This window comes from Dermacentor silvarum, chromosome 9 (genome assembly GCF_013339745.2).
Source record: "Dermacentor silvarum isolate Dsil-2018 chromosome 9, BIME_Dsil_1.4, whole genome shotgun sequence".
NCBI lineage: Eukaryota > Metazoa > Arthropoda > Arachnida > Ixodida > Ixodidae > Dermacentor > Dermacentor silvarum.
The window spans coordinates 118,448,415-118,468,801 of NC_051162.1; the positions used below are offsets into that span (position 1 = coordinate 118,448,415).

General features: G+C 42.5%; 1 protein-coding gene and 1 non-coding gene across 3 annotated transcripts; one reads left to right on the plus strand and one right to left on the minus strand.

The window, feature by feature from the left end:
• Positions 1 to 1,379: 1,379 nt before the first annotated feature.
• Positions 1,380 to 16,849, plus strand: LOC119464159 (CB1 cannabinoid receptor-interacting protein 1-like). Of its 2 annotated transcripts, XM_049656232.1 has the most exons (5): positions 1,380 to 1,822; positions 2,923 to 3,020; positions 4,752 to 4,896; positions 7,300 to 7,413; positions 16,387 to 16,849. In XM_049656232.1, the coding sequence occupies exons 1-5, from the start codon at positions 1,739 to 1,741 to the stop codon at positions 16,519 to 16,521; spliced, it is 576 nt and encodes a 191-aa protein (XP_049512189.1). In that variant the 5' UTR covers positions 1,380 to 1,738; the 3' UTR covers positions 16,522 to 16,849. The 2 variants fall into 2 exon arrangements, with proteins under 2 accessions (XP_049512189.1, XP_037580939.1); XM_037725011.2 differs by lacking the exon at positions 16,387 to 16,849 and having other exon boundaries at positions 7,300 to 13,965.
• A 2,576-nt stretch (positions 16,850 to 19,425) lies between these two features.
• LOC119465435 (U2 spliceosomal RNA) lies at positions 19,426 to 19,616 on the minus strand. The gene has a single exon (XR_005194869.1). It is a non-coding gene; the product is annotated as a U2 spliceosomal RNA (small nuclear RNA).
• Positions 19,617 to 20,387: the final 771 nt, after the last annotated feature.

Consider the following 20,387-nt stretch of genomic DNA (forward strand, 5'->3'; position numbering starts at 1 on the left):
GGCTTGCAACGACTGTGGGAGAGTGAGCAGTTCATATGCATGGTGGACGCATATCCCAAAATTCCTTTCACTGACGTCAGTGCAAGCTATCTATAAAGAAACAATACCGCTCTGTATTCTAAAGAAGCCACAAACATCCTCCGTTGCAAGTTTAGAGAACACTTCCCGCGCAAAAGCGGACCAAATACGAGAAAATACTTTTGGAATGTGTGACTTCTCGCTGACGTGACGGCGCTGGCCGTTTCAGCGCCAAATTTAGACGACGGAAGTATGGCCTCCATTTTCCAAGTAATAACGAACACTTTACCACCAAATGAATGGAAATAGACTCCCGAAAGAAAGCTTTATAGTGTCCGTCTAATTGGACACTGATGTGGACTTTTAAATCTATGTATCCGAGTCTGATAAAGTATTCTTTGAAAACTCAATTTTCGTTAATTTTGGGATGACAGGCTAATTATTAGAAGAGAATACGAAGGCCAAAGTTCATTTTTTTATTACGCGCCGAAGCCCGAGCACTGGTACGTAGGTATGACGTCACGGATTTCAATGTTCTTTTTTCACATTTGGGCCGCTTTACATCAGTAAAAAGCTTGATGAGCTCAGCTTCTGGTTCTCCTAGAATACAACGTAGTTCATATTTACCGGTAAAAAATGAGCTATTGCGCCGAGCAGACGCCATCGAAATCCATGACGTCACGGAAGCTGGTGCGCGAAATTCCCGGTGTCGTCGCCACCGATCTTTCGTTCTTGCATCTTGCATCTCGGCTTTCTTTCTTCTTCTCTTCTTTTTTTTTTTTTGCTTACCAAGCTTCTTCTCCGGTAAGAGTGGCTTTTTTGAGTATTGTAGAAAGGAAAACTTATGAATACAGCTCAAAATATGTTTATCTTTATGTCTTCATTGCGTATCCCTTTAACTTTTTTTTTTAATCTTTAAGTCCGCCCTCGTATCGGAAGGCAGTTATCGTGACCGAACGGGGCACCCGTGACCTAGATCGTAGCACCGATGCGACCAACGGCCCATGCGTTTAGAGCAGAATATCTCCATCTCACGAGTCGCTTTGCAGCACTGTGGAGGCAGCAGACCACTGCGTGTCATTCTGGAAATTCATTCCAATTGGATACGCCTTGCAAACTGACCGTTTACAATTCGTAAATTGCAATATGTACTATAATTTAATTAATTAAGGAGTTAATTAGCGTTCTTGGTAATTAGTTGAATATGTGTTTTGATTACTCGTGCTGGTAATGTCCGCCTCTCTGAATAATCCAGCTCAAGGACTAAAATTAGGTTACCTGCAACAGGCGATTTTTTTAAATTCTATAAAACGTAAAAGTAATCACCCGACCCGTACACGGCGTTTGCGTGGTTTATGCATGGCAGGGTTTATTGCTTGATTATTCGCGTGTCTCTCTCTCGCGTGGCTGAGAGTGGTAACTCGAGAAAGAGGGAGTTGTTTTGGTATCTTTCAAAAGCTTTCGTCAGTTGCCGCCAATGAAATGGTAACTTAGTTAACGCTGAAACCGCCAGATGGCGGCACACTACAAATAAGTTTGAGTGTGCCACTCCAGCAGTTGCGCAACGTGAAAGGAGGTAAGAGCAACAAGACAGATATCGAGCTGTGAGGAGTGAGCAGGTGGTATACGTACGGAAGGTGCGTGCACGTTCTGTACTCGCGCGGCATCGTGCTTTAACCCGCAGTATTTCACTTTCGGGTTTCGCCGTGCGCTCACAGCGATGGTCGACGAACCGAGCCGCAGTTTCAAGGTTGTCTTATCCATGCAGCGCGAAGGAAACAACCACGGGGACGTTCATTACAAGGTGAGCCCCACGCCGTAAAACACCGCAACCCACGATCACTTGCGGGGTGACTGTCCGCTGACTTGGGGGCGAAGGCGCTGTGCACGGTCGCAAACCGAAAGCGCACTGCGGCGCGCACATTGGCTCTAGCACGTTTGGAGGTGGAGATATCAGGCGGTTCAGTGATCGTCTAAACGGTGAAAAACACATCTATACTCTCTTGAATAGGTGATTTTTTTGCATAATTCGCTTGCCCGATTGCCCGTCGAAGAGGCGGCACCCCCCGAGTCGGCTTGGATACAGCTATCGGGCGCGCGCGCGCGATCGCGCCTCTGTTTTCAAAGCTTGCTTTATCGATTGCGTTGCGGCGATGTACTGTTGATCCTCCGCGCGCCAGTTGCGTCAGGTGCGAGTGGTTCGTTTGGCAGAAGCTGGCATCGTAGAAAAAAAAAAAAAAAAAAATAACAAGTGTCGCGGCAGCTGCGAAAAGGAACAATCCGTGTCTCGGGAATGCATTGAGATAGATCGCGCAGTCGCCGACTCCTTAGGCGCTTATAAATGATAGTGTGTTGTTGAAATCCAATATTTTGTGGTTCGTATGTTCACTTTAGCGCTAAGTTAACCGGACACCAAACGCGCGTGCGTGTGCGGCTGCGCGCAGCGTTGTTCGTGCGGTTTCGCACGTTACGCTTGTCTTCTTTTTCTTCACTGAGTCATTTCCGTAGACGCCCAGTTGAGGCGGGGTAGGTATTTTTCGAAAACGCGAAGGTCGTGGAGATCTAGATCCTGCGCACTTTCCTAATTTGCACCGATCAGTAGAATTTTGGCCTGTCAGTCATGTGATCAAAGTGTCATCACAGGTAAAAAAAAAAAAAAAAAAAAAAAAAGCTGCACCACAGTTAATAAAGTTACTGTACTCCAGTTATTCGTATAGCAGCTAAGAGCATGTTTGTTTCCTGGCTTCTGGTGGATTCTTAACTTTTCATTACTGAGACTACGGCAGCAATCTAGTTAGACAATTAAGCTAAGCAATTGTCACCAGAGAATGTACTTTTTCGTTAGCGTTACATACGAACGAGCCAGTTTGTTTAGTGCCATCATCATCCGTTTTCTTTTTTCAGGTGGATGGAGCCCGGTTTGGAACTGAGAGCACAATTAAACTGAACGTTGAAACATCCTATACGTTGACATTGTGCTTTAGACCAGCACAAACGTTAGAGTGAGTGAAATATTCATGCTTTAATTTTGCATGTATCTGCAAGTTGCAACATGCTTCCATGTTTCTTAAGTGTCTCATAGCTGTTGTGTTTATAGCATCTATTCAAACAGTCGCCGTGGATATTGTGTTGGGGTGAATTAGGTGTGCATGTCATGTTCAGAATTCTTTATCTCTATGTCCATAGACAAAGCTATGGGGCCGGAGTGTCTGTGCATGTGTTACCACGCCAAGTAGTCCGGCAGTGTTTGACAGCGCTTTTGGTTTCTCAGGAAAGATGCTGAGTCGACGCAGCTTCCATGTGCGGTGGTTTCGCATTTGGCCAAATGCAGAAGGAAACAGTTTCAAAATCAGTCAAAATCAACACCCAGTGGTGTGTTTTGTCTTGTTTAGCTCTTGCAGATGAGGTGTCTATGTTTTCTCTTCCTCTGCGTAAACTAACATCAATAAAAACGTGGGAATTTTTTTCAGGAGCGCTCTGACTTGTGCACGCTTTGCTCCCGTAGCTTTCCCTTCATTGCCACAGAAAGTGGACTGCGAGTATAATGGAGGATGATATATGTTAACTCACACATTTAATTCAGAGAAGTGGTCACCAGAAGAATGGCTAAAGATGCAACATGGTGGTTGTACCAACCATTCATCAACTTATGGTCCTTCGTATGACCAGAAAAAGTTGAACCTGAGGATTTGGGGCTTGTGTTTTGCTCAAGGGAAAGCATCTCTGTGTGCATATGCGTATGTAACTCCTCTACCAATGTTAATACATTGTCAATAGAGCGCATTGGCTTGTTCACATATATGTATTGCACTTCTCTGAATGCCGGGATTGTGGGAGAGACATGTGAGCAGCTGCTTTGGTGGCGCCACAAAGCTATTACTGCAGTGACCAACTGTATTGTACTTAGCTGCTAATGAAAACCATTGGCAGCGACTTAATCATCAACATGCAGTTAGTTTTTATTTTTCATTGACGAGAACACCCATGTAACACAAAAGCCATTCTGACGGTGTGTTGTGGTTGCACCAAGTATCACAAGATGTCACTAGCAGTGTTGTTAATGCTGGCCAAGTCCCCCCTAACCCAATTTACACACAAGCTCTAAAACTCTACAGTAATTACAACTACAGCTTGTGCTTGAGGCTGGTGCAGCGTATATGAATAAATTTTACACTGTATGTACCGTCAACCGCAAAGGTTTACGGGATGCAGGATCTGCCAAGAAGCTGAATTCTCGTGAAGCGTGCTCACACAGACTCAAATTAAATGTTCCAGCATGTAGTAGCCTTCGCCAATTACACAGTGATTGATTAAATGAGAAGTGCCATGCCTTAACAGTGCAGTAATTCACATTTGCAGGGGAAGCCGCATCCCGTAAACTTTTGCGGTTGACTGTACATGTTGATATAAGTCGTTCCTGGAGCTTCAGGCTGCCAATAATTCAGGACTTTTCCAGAGAGCACAGATGCCTGAGATAGGCTGTAAATGGTGCTAATCTGACTTGGGAGCGTAGCAGCGTACCATTACGTGTCAAATGCATTGTTAAATGTTGTGTTCAGCTGTCTGAATAGCAAATGGGCTGCAAGCTTGTATTTGGCTTCATTGCACATTTTCTTGGGCATTGCACACTCACATGTGAAGTGGCTTTGAAACTTTTTGATAAGAACTTGTGCCACATTTGTACTTTGAGGGCATCTGTGTACATACATATAACTTTGTATTGTGTTTCTCAGGAGCATCTCACTCATGGGATCGCGATACTCTCCCAAGGAGAAATCGCGGGACCACAGCTCTTCGACCTACTGCATCACGTGGTCGAGCCTTGGTGTGGGTGTCACAAAGAATGGAAAGCGGGATAAAATCCCGCTTGCATTACAGGTGTGTATTGCGACTTTGCGTGCCTTGTAAGAACATGCCTTTGCATTCTTTGCCATGTAAGAACATGACTTTGCATGCCTTGCAACAGAACAAATCCAGGAAGGCAAAGTGGAAACACAGAATTTGAATAAAAGAAAGCAGTGCAGGAAACAGCACAAAGTTTCTTCACATTTCAGAATGTGTTAACCAGCCTATTTATAGACATGTGCTAGAAGTACGCCTATGTACTATATTCTACAGGTCTTCATAGCATTAATCCTAACCCTGTAGCATTCACAAAAAAAAAAAGTTTACTCTGCATTAAATTTCATATATGACACATAGTGTGGTTCACACCAAAAGAAAGCATGTAACTAGTAATCAAGCTGTGATTAAAGCTCAAATTTGACATAAGGACTTGCAGTATATTTTTATCAATAGATGCTTATATAGTGTGTTACATGAGATACTTTTACCAATAATGTTGTAGAAATATAGAAGTTATTGTAGCACTGTTGTTACGCTAATCTAGAAACAGGTTTCGTTGTTGTTGTTTTGCATTTTATTATGCTTGTTATTATATTAATCTCGAAGCAGTTTCCATTGTTACTTTTGTATTATGTCTTATTTTGAAACTGCCCACCTGCTTGGAGCCTAGGGTCTGCAGTATGTAATATAAATAAATACATAAATAAATAATGACCTGTAATGTGCATCAGTTTCAATTGGTTTGTATATATTGATTTGAATTGTGTGTTCATAAAGAAGCCAATAGGGCCTATCAAGTATGTAATTCTTCTTAATTTAGGTTCTTTATTTATGTAATTGAGATAAATTATCTGAAAAGTAATATACTTTCTTTGGCATTCTAGATAAGCCCATTCAAAAACCAACATTTGAAGATCAGAGTAGACGTAAAGACAGTTGCTACACCCTTATAAAATCTAATTGAACTGTGCACATAGCTGATAAATATTTGTTGATTAGCAAGCTTAATAAAATCAATCTTGTAGTCACGGGTGGTAGCTTTCTTTGTACATAAATTATTTAATTTTGCAATTTCATGACCATAATTGCTTGATACTTACTACACTACAGTCGGCACTGCAGGTGCCGACTGCCATTTGATCGTGCGAAGAATATGAATAAGTGTCTTCAAACGTAATGGCCTTTACCAAAGGTGACGCTAACTGTACAAAAGTCAGTACTAGATAATAGGAATGGAACAGTGGGTGGTATGTTGCATTTCAAAGAAGTTGACGTTGAATTTTAATCAGGTGGGGAGGGATAAATTGTGTGGAAGCTAAGCCGACAAGGAGTTCATAAACACAACTGTGTTTTATAAAGATGAAATGTGAAAGAACATTCGGTGCAGTCCACTGGGGTCTCGACAAGACGACGCGACTAAGCCGAGGTGCACGAAATAGGTTGCAGCTACGGCACAGCAGCTGCTTTCCAAATGGGTCTCGCTTGACAGCCTGCAGCTGTGGTATAAAAGTCCTCTGCAGCTGTGTATCTTTTACTCTGCTGCCGACCACATTGCCCTGACGTCTCTTGGGTGCGGGTAATGTATAGGAGGGATTTTGCCTTGCAAGCTTTTCTTTTTGATGAACTGTTGGCTGTTGTTCCTATGGTTGATTGATTCATGAGGTTGAATGTCGAAATGTAGCGCTAGGTGTATCAGAAATGGCATAGTGGAGGTCTTTGAATTAGTTTTAGCCACCTGGGGTTGTTTAACGTGCACCTAAATCTTAGGTATACGAGTGTTTTTGCTATCGTCCTTATCGAAATGTGGCCACTATAACCTGAATTTGAACCCTTGACCTTAAGCTCAGGCGCAGAATAGAATAACCACTGAGCCACCGGGGCGGTGCTGTTTTTTCTGACACGCAACATGTAAAACACCCAAATAGTAATTGAACTCCTCTGCACCACTTTAAGAACTCTTTCTTCCAATAGTAGTCAGTGAATGAAAAATTCCAATATGTGGGTACTATATGTCAATGGCAGCACATTTCATTTCCTTTTAAACTGAGAATAATTTATGTACCACGATTTTATTTTGCACGCCATGCTTTGTCACTTGTTTGTGTGTTCTCTGGCATTATGAGCCTGCCCTTTGTGTGATCAAATCTTTTTCATAAATGACTCTTGTTTCTCGTACTCTGGGCCTGAAAGTTTAACCATTAGCTAATTAATCTGTAACCTATCATCTTCTTGTCCAGTGGCCAGAAACTGACAGTCATTCGTCTGGCTAGAGGCCAATAGCATGACAACGCAGCACATAGAAACCTTCGTTATGAACTTCCTGTTATGAAAATTATTTTCAGCAGTGGACTTAAATCTTTTTCAACAGCTCTTCCCCACTGCCCTTTCTCGGGCACTTGTACTCTCTGATGACTTGCAATTTCTTGTCACTTCTAGATTCTCGATGTTGGCGAGCTCATGGTTAACTTGCAAGTCAAGTTCTACAAGGAAAAGGACACGGATCATGCTACCTGGGGCAACGCCCTGCACCAAATTGACCTTGATTGTGAAGTGAGTCGCTCGTCGGGGAGCCTAGTGGTCAACAAGCAAAGCTTTCGGTAATTGTCTACGAGCACACGCAAATGCAATTTTGCAGAGGCTTGGCAGCACACTTGGCCAGCAAGCTGTCATTTGGCTGACCAGTCTGTGACAACTAGGGCCTGTGGTAATGCCAGATTGCTGCAGACGATGACGGGCATGTCGTTACCTATCGGGCATGCATGATTGCCATTTACTCATTACCTGGCATTGCAGCACAACGTGTCATCTTGGCAGCCATTGTTCGTGAGCTCTGGCCCTTTTGGCAGCTTTTACGCACGATGAGTGCTGAATGCATGCGAGATGGTTGGGCCACCTTGGCAAATTGAGGTCATTGAATGCCTCCAGCCTTTCTAAAGAGCTCTGTCATCGCTACATTGCCAATTTAGGTGGCACACAAGCGAGCACATCTTGAATGGTAAATTTATCATGTCTGCAGTTCGTGCAAAAAGTGTCTCGCTGTGCTCGTTTCACCTTTTTTGTACCTGTAACTTGTCTTCATGATTTGCGTTGGTGACATGTCATTGAGGTGATTTACTCAGCGCTCCGTCCCTTTTGCCTGAGGTGGTCGGTGTATTGATTACTCTTGGCATGATGTGTGAGCTCTGTGAGGTCATGTTCGTGCACATTTTTAAGTGTTTGGAGGGACAAACTTGCAGAAAGTGGTCATTTGTCTTTATATTACTTGATGTTATGTGCGCTCCTATCCTGTACATGTATGGTGATCAAGTTGTTTTTGATAGATGCAGTTGTTTGAAATAGCCATCGAGCTGGCATTTTGAGTAATTTGCACCTAATAAGCAGTTTTACTTTGCAAGTTCCAAGTAATAGTTGCTAACGTTGGTAAATTTAATTTAGCTGTTGAAGCAGCTGTAAATGTTGCAGAACATATGAAGTTGTAAAATTGCAAACGTGGAGGTCCTTTTTTTTAATCTTATCATTATTCAGCACTTATTTATAAGGTGTGTTTTTATTTTGGACGGTGTCGTTGACTATATTTTTGTTGGCCTTGATTGTATTGAGTATGCCATTGTATCATCTTTATTACCTTGCATACGCCTGCATAATATAAATCCCAGGATTAACAGAACATTTACAGGGGTTTGTTAGATCTCCTTTCTCTGGCTTTTGGGGCGCCTCTTTAAGATTACTGTGAACTATCTAGTCGAATAACTTTGTCACGCTGTTGATGCCTTACCAAGAGCTGACAAACTCAAACATAGAGGTGCACATTTTTCTAGCCATCGAGACAAAAGGTCACAGTAGTTAACCAGTGAGTGCCTTGAAAGATGTCACTTTCATTATCCACATCTGCACTGCCTTGCCATTTAAAGCAAGGGAGCATATCATCAGTGATGGCAAATTTTAGTTCCTCACTCGATCGCCAACTTGCCAAAGGTTTCTTCTGGAGACAAACCTGCTGTTAACTGCAAGCAGGATGAAAGAATGCTTGTTGCAATTTTTGCATTGAGATTGCTGTAGCTGCCTCCAATTTTAGTTCAGAATCAGTGTTGCAAAAGGCTGCTTTGGAAACTTTGCTATCAGCTTAAGTTTATAGCAAATTATGTGTGCAGTCTTTCTTGACGTTGTATGAGGGCTCACTGCTTGATTGAGTGCAGTTATTTGCAGCTATAGTGAAGTCATAATCATCGTGGAGCAAAATGCTTGTGAGGAGAAAGCCCCGATAGGTGTTCAGTGCAGGCTGGCAGATAACACTACCTAAAGAACAGTGTGGAGTGATGGTGTGAAAGGGAGATGAGTAACATCTGGTGAAGGATGAATGAACGATATGATGACCTGTCATGCCATAACTCACTTCATAGCATTTTCTGTTGACTAAATATTACCAACATGCCGTGCTCATTGCCACTTTGTCATCACTATTGCTGTCAAATTCTGGTGCAACATGGGAGTACCGCTATGTTATTTATGATGTTGGAAATATAAAAGGCTGAGGAGGGACAGGCTCATGTATCGCATGGAAGTGGCTTGAGCAATGAATTGTATATATAGAATTGAAGCGGCTTGAGCAATGAATGGGGGGGCACAGATCAAAGAATGGCACTACTTAGCAAAGCTACTGGGTCTATCTAGAGGCTTTAGTCATGGCAACAGTGGTGATGAGACAGTTATCTTTTCAATCACCAGATGTTGCCGTCATGTCATGGGGTCGAAGTCTGTGTGGTATCTCGTCATGCCATAGGAGTGCTTGTGACAGTGTCATATCATTTGTGGCAGTATCTTGTCATGCCATAAAAATGGAGCTTTCTCCGAGTATTTCTGTGCGGTTGTCACGACCTTGTAATTTATGATTAGCTTGCAAGCAGGATAATGAACATTGCTTTCTGTTAGACTGTAGCGGCAGCTTTGCTTGCAGTCATGTACAATCCTGAATACTCGTCCACATAAAACCCTGCAAAGACTGTTGCTGTAGTGGGGTAATGTGGATTCTTTATTTTTCTGCGGTGAAAAATGCTGTTGTAGTATTCTTGCCTATGATGTGAACGTAAGTTATGTTTTACTGTTAATATCGAGGTGTTATCAATGTTGAAGTGTTGTTAAGCAAACAAGCAAACTCAGCATGGATATGCTCCGTATTCACGTTACTGTTAACTTGTGTGTTGCTGCAACATTTTTTCAAGCACAACTTTTGTTCCATTGTGGTTTTTTCTGCACTAGCTGAACTTCATTCTGCCCTGTTATGCCCTTATGCTTAATGTAATATGACATTGTATTTGGGTAATTGTCAGGTTCTGTTGAAATGGTATTCTTAGCTGCAAATGTGTATGGAGCTGCAGATTTTACATTATAACAGCTGAGCTTTTTGTGAACTGTAATGTGCCAAACTTTGGCTTTTATTATTGTATAATACTGGTGCTAGCATCACTACTGGCTAAATGTAATTAGCTAGCAGCTAATTGGTGGGACAGGCTCCTGATAACTGAGAAAACTCTGAGACACATCTTGGAATGTGTGAACTCTTTTGAGGTTAAGATCAAGTTCTCAGTTATCTCTTATGATCACTCTGTACTAATTCCTTGTGCAATGCTATTTATTGTGTCATTTGTGAACATGGCTGCATATTTTATGCTATTTGGCCATCATGCTCTTGGCTTGCCCTTGATGTTGTGTTCATGTGACTCTGTGAGCTGCTTTGTGTCTTGTGTAATCGCTCTTAGCTATTTGTGAGCTCTTTAGTGACAGAAAGTGATGCGCGAAGTGGTATTCAGCTGTCTGATTATGTTGTAGCGTAAGAACTTGATTGCTAGCTATTGCTCGTGTTCAAATTGCTTATGACCTGCTTGTGATGAAGCTCTTGTCTGAAACGTAGTTAATTTCACGGTGCTAATATTTGGGAGCATAAAATTCTGAGTTTTATAATTTATAAGGATTTCTTGTTCATGGGCTTTCATGATCAGTCACAAGCTGTCTGAATGTTGTAGTGTTGCACAAGTTGAAGGATGCATGTTGTTGTGCATTAATGCATTCTTAACATATCCTGTTTCATGTTCATGTGAAGTGCTTGAGCCAGCACAAGCTTAGCTTTTTATGCAGCATGACGGCAGCTGTATATCTTAGCTAGCCATTACATCAGTATCGGTACAGCGTTGCTGCTATAATCCAGGTGTATCAGTGATATGTTGATGTGCAGAGCTCGATGGCACATTTGGCAAATGTTTCATGAAGCCGCATTCACATCTTAAATGATACCTGATCACTAATTGTTGTAGAAAATTTCACCTGTCGCACTCTCCTGAATATGCAATAATGATTGTCACAGGCTTTACGATGCGAAAAATCTTTCATGCCCATTTATCGACGATTTTTGAGAAGACAAACTTTTACAGAAAACACAGTGAACTATATGGTGCTATCTGTACTAGTAAGCACAGCCATAAAAACACATTTTTTTACTAATGTTGTTATACAAAGTTAGTAGTTTGCAATGGTGAAGGGGAGAACACTGCTAGGCTAATAGGCTGCCCATCAGATAGTTCAAACTTTCCACACAATATTTGTAGGTAAACTCTGCTAGCTTCTGACATTCCAAGAAGTTATGTAAAGAAGTCATTGGACTATTTAAGAAACATTTAATGTTGGCACTGCCCGATTATCTAAATACTCAGGATGGGCAGCTATGAAAGTACTAAATTTAATACAATAGTTGGTTTAGTACTCCTGCAGAGACAGGTAATGTTAGGTAATTATGGCACACTTTAGTGTCTCTCCATTTTACAGAGGTACTGAGCATTCCCAGTCTTCTGATCAGGGGAAAAGTTGGAATCTTCCTTCTTTACCTACCATCTCTGTGTAGCCATTTTCCATTGATGAACCTGCCATATCAATTTATGAATTTCTACAGATTTCATTTAATCATTCCTTTTTTATTTCTTTTTCTGCAAAGGATCTGTAATAGGCATCAAAAAATGCATGCCTTTATAATTGTTTGGAAACCTGACCTGATTAGTGAATTGATGAGCCGAGATAGTTAATCCAGTTTTGCCTTATACATACATGGAATTGTGGACGAGGAGTGAAGCTCATCGTAGATATATTTATTAGTCTATGCACCCAGGCAGCCAGAACAAATTCCATATAGGTGAATTACCAATTAAAGTTCAGTTGAAGTTTTGCTTTATTACTGCAGAAGGGTCTGAACTTCAGCTTGTTGGTACAGCTTATTGCGGACAGGACTAGGAAAGAACAGGACTAGGTCTCTTCCACATTTTCGCATTTTTTTTCTCACAATTTTTTTTGTCATGTTGCTTTTTGTGGTTGGGTGCCACTGATGTTTAGTAACATGGATTTTCCACTTGAGGAAGATGTGTATTTCTTGCTAGTTTTCTTTGTATTCAGTCAGTACTGAATGAGTTCCGCCATTAAAAAGAATTAAGATGTTTGCTTTTTTGCATGCTATCAAAGTGCAAAATTGGAAACTCCGCAAAAGATACTGGTATTGCACATTTCTGCAGTTTAATGCACTTCAGACGAGGTGCTGTAGCCATTGGAGTAATGGATGCCTCATTGGTTGGAATACAAAATGGTGTACTTTAATCTTTAAAACTAAGTTATCAGTTGGTACATTTTGCTGCTTTTTACATGCACATCATAAGGAGAAAATGCAATCAGTTTGCAATAAGTTTGCAGCAGAATACTTCGAAAAAGCAGTATTTTTACTTGCTTATAATGGTGAAATATTTCGTGGCATAATGTGTTTGTGTTGATGTTCAGTCATGCCTAAACCTTAAATGTAAAGTCACATCCACTGAGGGTAGGCGCAGTCTAATGTGTCCCTGCATTGGAACAATTCATGTTCTGGGTATACGGTTAACAGTCCAAGTAGCACATTTACATTGAACATCAAACATGTGAGCTTAGCTGTTCCTGAACTTGTGGACAAGTGTACATGTGATCTGTGATAGATAGGTGTGAGAAAAAAGTATTGCCCTTGTGCTTGAGTCAGCCATATTGACATGTAAAGATGATCGTCCATGTCCCTTTTGTAGGTCGTGTTCATTAGCACGATGTTGCACTCTTAAAAGAGCGGTATTGTTATTGACATGTACACATTTTAAACTACACTAGTATTGTAGTTTGAAGCTGCGTATCCGTCGACGGGCACTGAATTGTACTTGTTTGTGGCAACTTCTTTCAGTGGTTGACTTGTGTGTCTAGATTGCCGCACTTATGTTTACAGCAAGCTGTACTAAGGTACAGCTGAGAAATTAGTTTCTGCCCAATGGGCTCCTTTTTAAAGGAAGTACATTGGTTAGCTACTGCTGATGTCATTCAAATGTTGTGTTAGTGTAGAGTTCAGCTTCTTGGTGTCAATATAATCTAGGTCTACAGATGAGCTAGAGCATGATCATTTTCAGTTTAATCGTGAGTTCTGCTAGCTGAATGGAACGGAATTTGCGTGAACTGGAACATGTTATGATGATCAGAGACTATGGCCACAGTTGAAGCTGTGAGAAAACAAGGTCTAAAAGGGGCCTCAATTTATGAGGTTATCATGAATGCAAAGTGTAAGATACTGCAGGATGTTAATCTATAAAAACATGACTAGTTCTACTTTTCCTAATACACTGACAAGAAGGCCAAAGATGCCAAAAAATGGAGGCAGACTATGCCGTCTCCCAACAATTAATAAATGAGTGTTCAGAAGTGCAACTCATGTGCTTTTTTATTTTGTCTTCAACCTGTTTAGTGTTGTTCAAATGTAGTTATGTAGATGGAATGTTGTCGACTGCTTTTGAGTCATGATGCACGTCATCATAGTCCAAAGGACTGTTTGTGGCCATAACCCCATAAATGCCCTCTTCGTGTTTCTTTCTTTTTATTGCGATAGCAATTATATGGACACTTCAACCGGATTTCGGCTGTCGGCGTGAGGTTCCGTATAGATTCCAAGGGCGATAATATAGTCGCCGCGTGCCGTATGCATGAGTGAAAGCGCGCGGGGGACGCGCGCTATCACGGAGAGCCAAGGCACGGCGGAAAGCAAACACAACCATCGTGCAAAAGGCCGTGGGGGTATGGGGGGGAGGGAGGCAGGGCGACGCTGTGCTACGGCACCAAATGCCTATCTTGCAACCGAGCACAAGGGGAACTGACAACGCAATCTCCCAGGCGAAAGCAAAAAAAGCGGGAAGGTAGCGTGGGGAGGGAGGGGGGGGAGCAGCTTCTACTCGGCCAACAAATACGCTTCCACTGGCTGTGGTGGCGGTCGCCCGCACCGTCTCTTATCTCCACACGGCTCAGACCTTTGTATGCGCTGTGCATTCGCCGCTTAGTTTCCATTGAAGCGATAGACCGCACGAGTCTTCGCCTGTTGCAGCGGCTGCGCTTGCTGCCAGCGTTTTGACAGTCGTTGTCTGCGGTCATTCAGTGTGATCTATTCATGTTTGCTTGTGCACGTTGACACCACGCTTGTCAATTCAGTTAGAAAGTGAATGTGTCCAAGTTTATGCAGCCGATAAAACTACTATCCCTACTCCTAATAGCTCTCTACCAATTTGCTATCGCAATTGATGCTTTGCCTTGCGGGCGAAACTGCGACATTTTTTTTTTAGCATCTTCGTGGCTGTTAGTGATTCATGGCATTACATCTTTGTGCTTGGCAAGCAGTTATCAAAGCTGCAGTCGGACTTCAAGAATGCTTTTGATGTTATTTTTTCAGGGCTACTATTTGCATGCTTGTGCTAATCTGTCATAATTGCTATGTACACATCTGTTTAACTGTTTGCCTAAATTATAATACTGTTGTATTTGTGAAACATTGAGTAACATGGTTATGCATGCTGCATAGAGATAGAGTTTCGTACATAATTGTGAATAAGTTTGATGTTCCAGTGCTATGGTAATCTTGCATTTTAGTCTGCTGTCATGGTTGATGTCTTCTGTGGCTTCATGTAAGTTCATAATTACAACTACCGCTCCGGATAAATTCAACAGCTCATCTATCTGATGGTGCTATAACAGATTAGGAATGCTTTTCAGGTTGCCTAAAATCTGGCTGTTCAGTTTACAGTGCATGACTGTATCAACTTGATACTTACACTTGAACAAGGTTACCTGTTACGTCCATGCTTTGTATCTTTTGAACATTTCTCTGTTATACAAAGGTTAAACTTGTGGGCACCCTCCTTTGAATATACAGTAAGCATGCCCTGCATACAAGCATCTGGTGCATTGTACATTCAGTTTTCCACTTTTACAACTTTGTTTTGATAGTGTAATATAATGTTATCAGAACACTTTTGAACAATTAATTTTCTCATTTTTTTGTGCCAAATGTTCCCACGAGCTTTATCATGACATTCAAGAATACGTAGACCTTTTGGTTAACACTTTTCATTATTGTGGTATACTCGCTCGTTTTGAGTGTGGAGAATGCTTGGAGGGTTGTTAATATGGGTAGTTTTTCTGCTTACTTCATTGGCACTTTAAAGTCTCAAGTTATGGCTAAAGCCCCTCCATACACGTTTTCGCTGACCAGGTTAAGTACCGCCAACCTACCCTCCTTCTCCGCGCCTCTCCCTCGCTCACCCCCTCAGTTTCCGGCATCAAGCGGAACTTCCATAGCCCAGCTTCTGGTTTTAAGCGGAAGCGACGTCACTGCTGTGCAGAGGTGGAAGCGAACAACAAGCTAAAATTCCGGAACCGGAAATCTCAGAAGCGGAAGAACCGGAACCGGAAACCCCGGAAGCAGAAATTGCGGAAGCGGAATTGGTTTGAGCGACGAATCAGGGAACAGCGGCGCAATCAAAGGTTGGCGCTACTTAGCAAAAGCAGCGGTGGCGCGTGGATGGAGGGGCTTTAGTTACGGCAAGAGCAAACACTGGCTTTAGTTACGGCAAGAGCAAACACTGGCTGGTAGTTTGTGAATTCTGTCCAAAAGTGGAGAAAAAAAATCAAATATACTGTTGTTGACTATGCAATAATGATGTCAGAAATTTGTACACTGTTTTAGAATTCAATGTAATAAAGGATCTTTACAAACCACTCAGAATGTTTATCATTTCTTTGCATTGTTTCTCTTGAGTGAGATTCCTGTCTAAAATCTGCTAATAGGTTGGTCTACAAAATGACCTGTGAAACTTGCTCGGCGTGACCGGCCGTATGTGTTTCGTGTATGCATGAAGGCGAGCTTTTTTTTTGGCAGTTTAAAAGTGTGCCACGATCTGTATTCAAAATCGTGCCATGCAGAACCTTTTCATTTCGTCTCCATGACTATCGCTTTGCATGTACGCGAAGCAAGCATAACCATTGCCCTTGTGCGACATCTTGGTAAGTGATCTTCTTTGCACGCCCAAGTTGCACAGTGGTGCAGCATGGTGCAGCGACGGTGGCAGAAAATATGGTAGGCGGGAGTCCAATTGAGTAAAGCGCCGCAGAAAGAAACTTGCTGGCTGTGATCCCTGATACAGATTACCCTGTTCCCAGACGGCTATCCCAAAGAGCACAAGTCCTTGTAACCAAGACAATAAGAGGGTACACCATGACAAGACATCATCGCCTTATGGCAGTAGCGATGGCAACGCAATGGCCCCGACTGCCTGCAATTACCTCCGCAAGTAAAATAGTACTATGCATGCTCAGAGGAGGTAACTCCGAATATTCGCCACCTCGTCTGGGAATGCGAATGACTCGACATTCCAGGATATGTATCAGACTGAAGAGGTGACATGGTTTGAGGACTGGGTGTGACCACGGGCCAACGTCAAAGTGATGCTTCCACAGTGAGTCATACCAGGGTGGCCGTACTTAGCTCCCATCCCCTTACTCGATTCCCCAGATAGGCATAGTGCCGTTATTTAAATATATTCTCTTCTCGTAGGATATTTTGGTTATACGCTGTAGAAGTTGCAAAGCGCCGTTTGGGGAGCGCTCTACAGCAATACTTTTTTAAAAAGGTGTAGTTGCAATGAGAGAGAAACAAAATGAAATGTTGCTAGACCATGGTGAGAGGGGGCCATGACCATCTTTCCTGCAGCAGAGGCTCTCTCCCCCATCGCCTCAAGCAACCACTTGCAATTGATCCATTCCCTGCCTTGTCTCGTATCGTAGTCGAGTTCCCACATCATTATTGGGTCACAAACTTTTCTTTCTTGCTGCGCGATGCAACCCGTCGCGTGCTCTGCGTTTCATGCGAGTCCTTAAGTGGTCACTGAATCTGATCTGTGTGCCGGAGATACCACGCGTGTGACGTCATCTGTCCTGGCGAGAAGAGAGGCTCTTCAGCTAGAATAAGGGCGTGCATGCTTCGAATTTCTCGCTTGTTTTCGCAGAACACGTTGGGAGATGTGATAGTCGCTACGTGACACTGTGTTTGCCTGTTTGCAATGACGAAACCTGCAGGGTGAGGTGCCCTTTAAAAGCTAAATTTGTGGGTTACATTTCGGTAATTGCAGATAGGTCAGTCTTAACCTTGGTGTTCTTATGACATAAAGAACGCAAAAAGAATATTTGTCGGACAGCAAAGCTTCTATGCCTGCAAATACCTTCATCGTCTTTCATCTATACCTGCATCTATACCTTCATCGTTTTTTTACTTCTCTTGCGGTCTTCGCGAAGCTATCTTCTTTCATGATCTTCATCAGCATTGGAACCAGACTTGAGGTGGCCTCTGTCCGCTTAGCCATTTACGGCGAGTACTGGAACACTCCCACAGGCGTCGCACCCCGTTAGTGCCTGATATATGAGACCGAGGGGAAAGCGATTGAGGTTAGTCAGAGGCCAACGAAAGCGAAACGAAAGAATTAGAAAGGCCAACGAAAGAATTAGAAAGAAAAACTAAGGTAAGGCAGTAAAGTGACAGTCATTTATTACTCCGATTTAGTTTGCAATCTGACTATAAGTGCACATCAGGAAAGGAAGACACACCGGCAATTTATGATAAGAGACCTACTTATGGAATGAGCGGTAGGTGATGATGTACAGACGATGTGCCACAGACCATTCAGTATATATATGCAGGTGCAAACTAATGAAAACATAGAAGCCATGGAGCATTCCCTTGCTGGGTTCAGTCAGCAGTGCTTGCCAACTCTAAAAATTTGGCACCCTTTAGGACACATCAATAACAATTGTATGTACACTCTAAAAAATTTACACCCCTTGGGGTTTGTCTTTGAGCAATAATCATTGTCTATGCTGTGTCCATTTCGTTTTTTTTCAAACATCCTACACTCACTACTTTCCTGTCGGGAACGCTATGTGACGCTGATGTGTGCATGCCGTTCGTGACCTAGAAGTACTGGGAAGGCAGCGTTAAATACATGTAATATGTGAATGTCACAATTATTGCTGGGGAACAAAGAGAAGCCCCCAAAAGACCGAAATGTTGCGCACATTTATTTGCTGTTGAGCGCCTGCCACTTTCCACTCAGGAATGCCATGTACATTATGGCACGAAAAGATGCTGCATGTCATTCATGGCCCGAATGTATCACCGCAAAGGCGGTGTTTCACACTAAGGAAAATGCACACAATACTTCGGATTAACCTCCTAAGACCAGCAGTACATTATATTGCACGACGGCTTCAATCCTTTTCAAAATTATCTAAGAGTTGAGTGTGTAAAGCATTCATCTCTCAAATGAAGTCAAATGAATGCAGAATTTTATGGAAGCAGTTCAATCTTGTCCGTTTTCAAGAAAATTTGCACTGTCTTCATCTATAGACTGGCCACTATTGTGCGGTCACAGACGACAAAACGAAACCCTGAAGTGTGTTTTGAATACTGCGAGATGACATGAAAATCCAGGAGCAGCATCAACATACCAACTCACCCAAAAGTATTTTTTCGCGACTGCTGACAGAATGCTGCATGTTGAACATCCAGTGAAACATGGTAATTCAAAATTTAATTTTGGCGTTTCTGTCGCAGAAACCACAAGACATTATTCAAAGTGACATTTCTAGCACGATGCATTGTGGATTATGCAGTGAATTTTCACACTTAATTAGTAATTAAATATTGGTAGTCATGTTCCTTACTTTTGTAAAAAGAATTGAATGAACTGCTCAGCACACTCAGGTAATTATTTGCTGTAAGAGTTGCGACAAAGGAAAAACCATTATTGCGCGACTGCTGACGGACTGCGGGACATTTAAAAATTCTGGGGTTTTGCAAAATTATGAAGAAACCATAATCTGTCAATGCGGCTCACTGTACAGTAGCGGACTACGGATTAATATTGACAACCTGTATTTTTTTGTAACGTGTACCCTTGGACACTGTACACGAATTTTCGGATACCACACCCACACAAATGCGGTCATCGCGATCTCGCGCTTCGCAACGCAATGGCAGTGCTTTGGAGTAACAGGGCCCTCATCGGGACACGTCGCCTTGGCCAAACGAAACGTTTCCACTGCGAAGCGCAGCGTCGTGATGTCATCAGCATCGTAATCAAGCAGCGCGACTGTGTACATCTCTCATCCTTGGTACACAGAGTTCAATTCTAATTTTGGATTTCACAACTGTGGGCCGTTCCCGGCAGCAGTGCAATGCCGGGCCGACCCGTGGCACCGGAGGGGCAAGCCCCGCCCAGGCGCCGCGTTACAAAAATATGGTTAATATCAAAAGACCCACCATGGGGCCGTATCAGATATTAAGCTGATAAGAACAGATACTATTGTTGATCTTAGCCAAAAGGCCGAGAAGCGATGCCAAAGTAAATTCGTTGACGTGGCCGCCTCTTAGCTGACCGCCAACGTAGAGCCGGTTAGGAGCGACGCGAGAAACAAAAATGTCGAATTAATGGCTAAAATAAACCTACCAGAAAGTTGCAATCATTTCGACTGATGTGTACGCATGACAACCTTTATACTATACCGCCTACAACTCATTGTATTTACGCTTCACAGCGAAAATAAACTACTCGCCGTCACTAAACGTACGTACAGGCAGATCCAGTGGCACCAGCGTCGGTTGTAACCAGAGTTTCCTACAACCACCAGAGGGAGCTACAGCGCTGCGATCGTTAAGCCAACTTTGGAATGATGGGTAGTGCCACAGAGTTTCATACAAGAATTGCTTAATAATAATAGAAGTAATAATAAGCATATATGAATTGTTATTAATAAATGTCCTAATTATTCAAAATAATTATAATTATTAATAATGCTAATAATTGCAGGAAACTCTGTAATGAGTCGTGCATGGATTTGCCGCTGTTCTTGCTTAGGGCTGCAGGCGTTATTGTGGCTTCGTTTACTTAAATTTCAAAGAAATGTATGCTTTTTTTAAATGCCGAAGGTAATAAGACTGCAAGCACGCATACTCGCTGCTAATTGCAGTGGTTCCGCTTGTCGATGCTTGCGTCGCGTAATGGTTTCAATTTCTGGCTTCTATGCTAGAGGTCCTGGGTTCTAATTCTGCCGTCGGACAATTCTTAAGTTATTTATGACGCAGTACTTAAGTATCGGCGCAAGTTGGA

Bases quoted from the DNA above. Each gene is read 5' to 3' on its own strand.
- LOC119464159 (XM_049656232.1), top strand. From the start codon at position 1,739: ATGGTCGACGAACCGAGCCGCAGTTTCAAGGTTGTCTTATCCATGCAG. The intron at 1,823-2,922 runs GTGAGCCCCACG...TTCTTTTTTCAG, and splicing joins ACGGGGACGTTCATTACAAG to GTGGATGGAGCCCGGTTTGG. The intron at 7,414-16,386 runs GTGAGTCGCTCG...CCCTGTTCCCAG, and splicing joins AAATTGACCTTGATTGTGAA to ACGGCTATCCCAAAGAGCAC.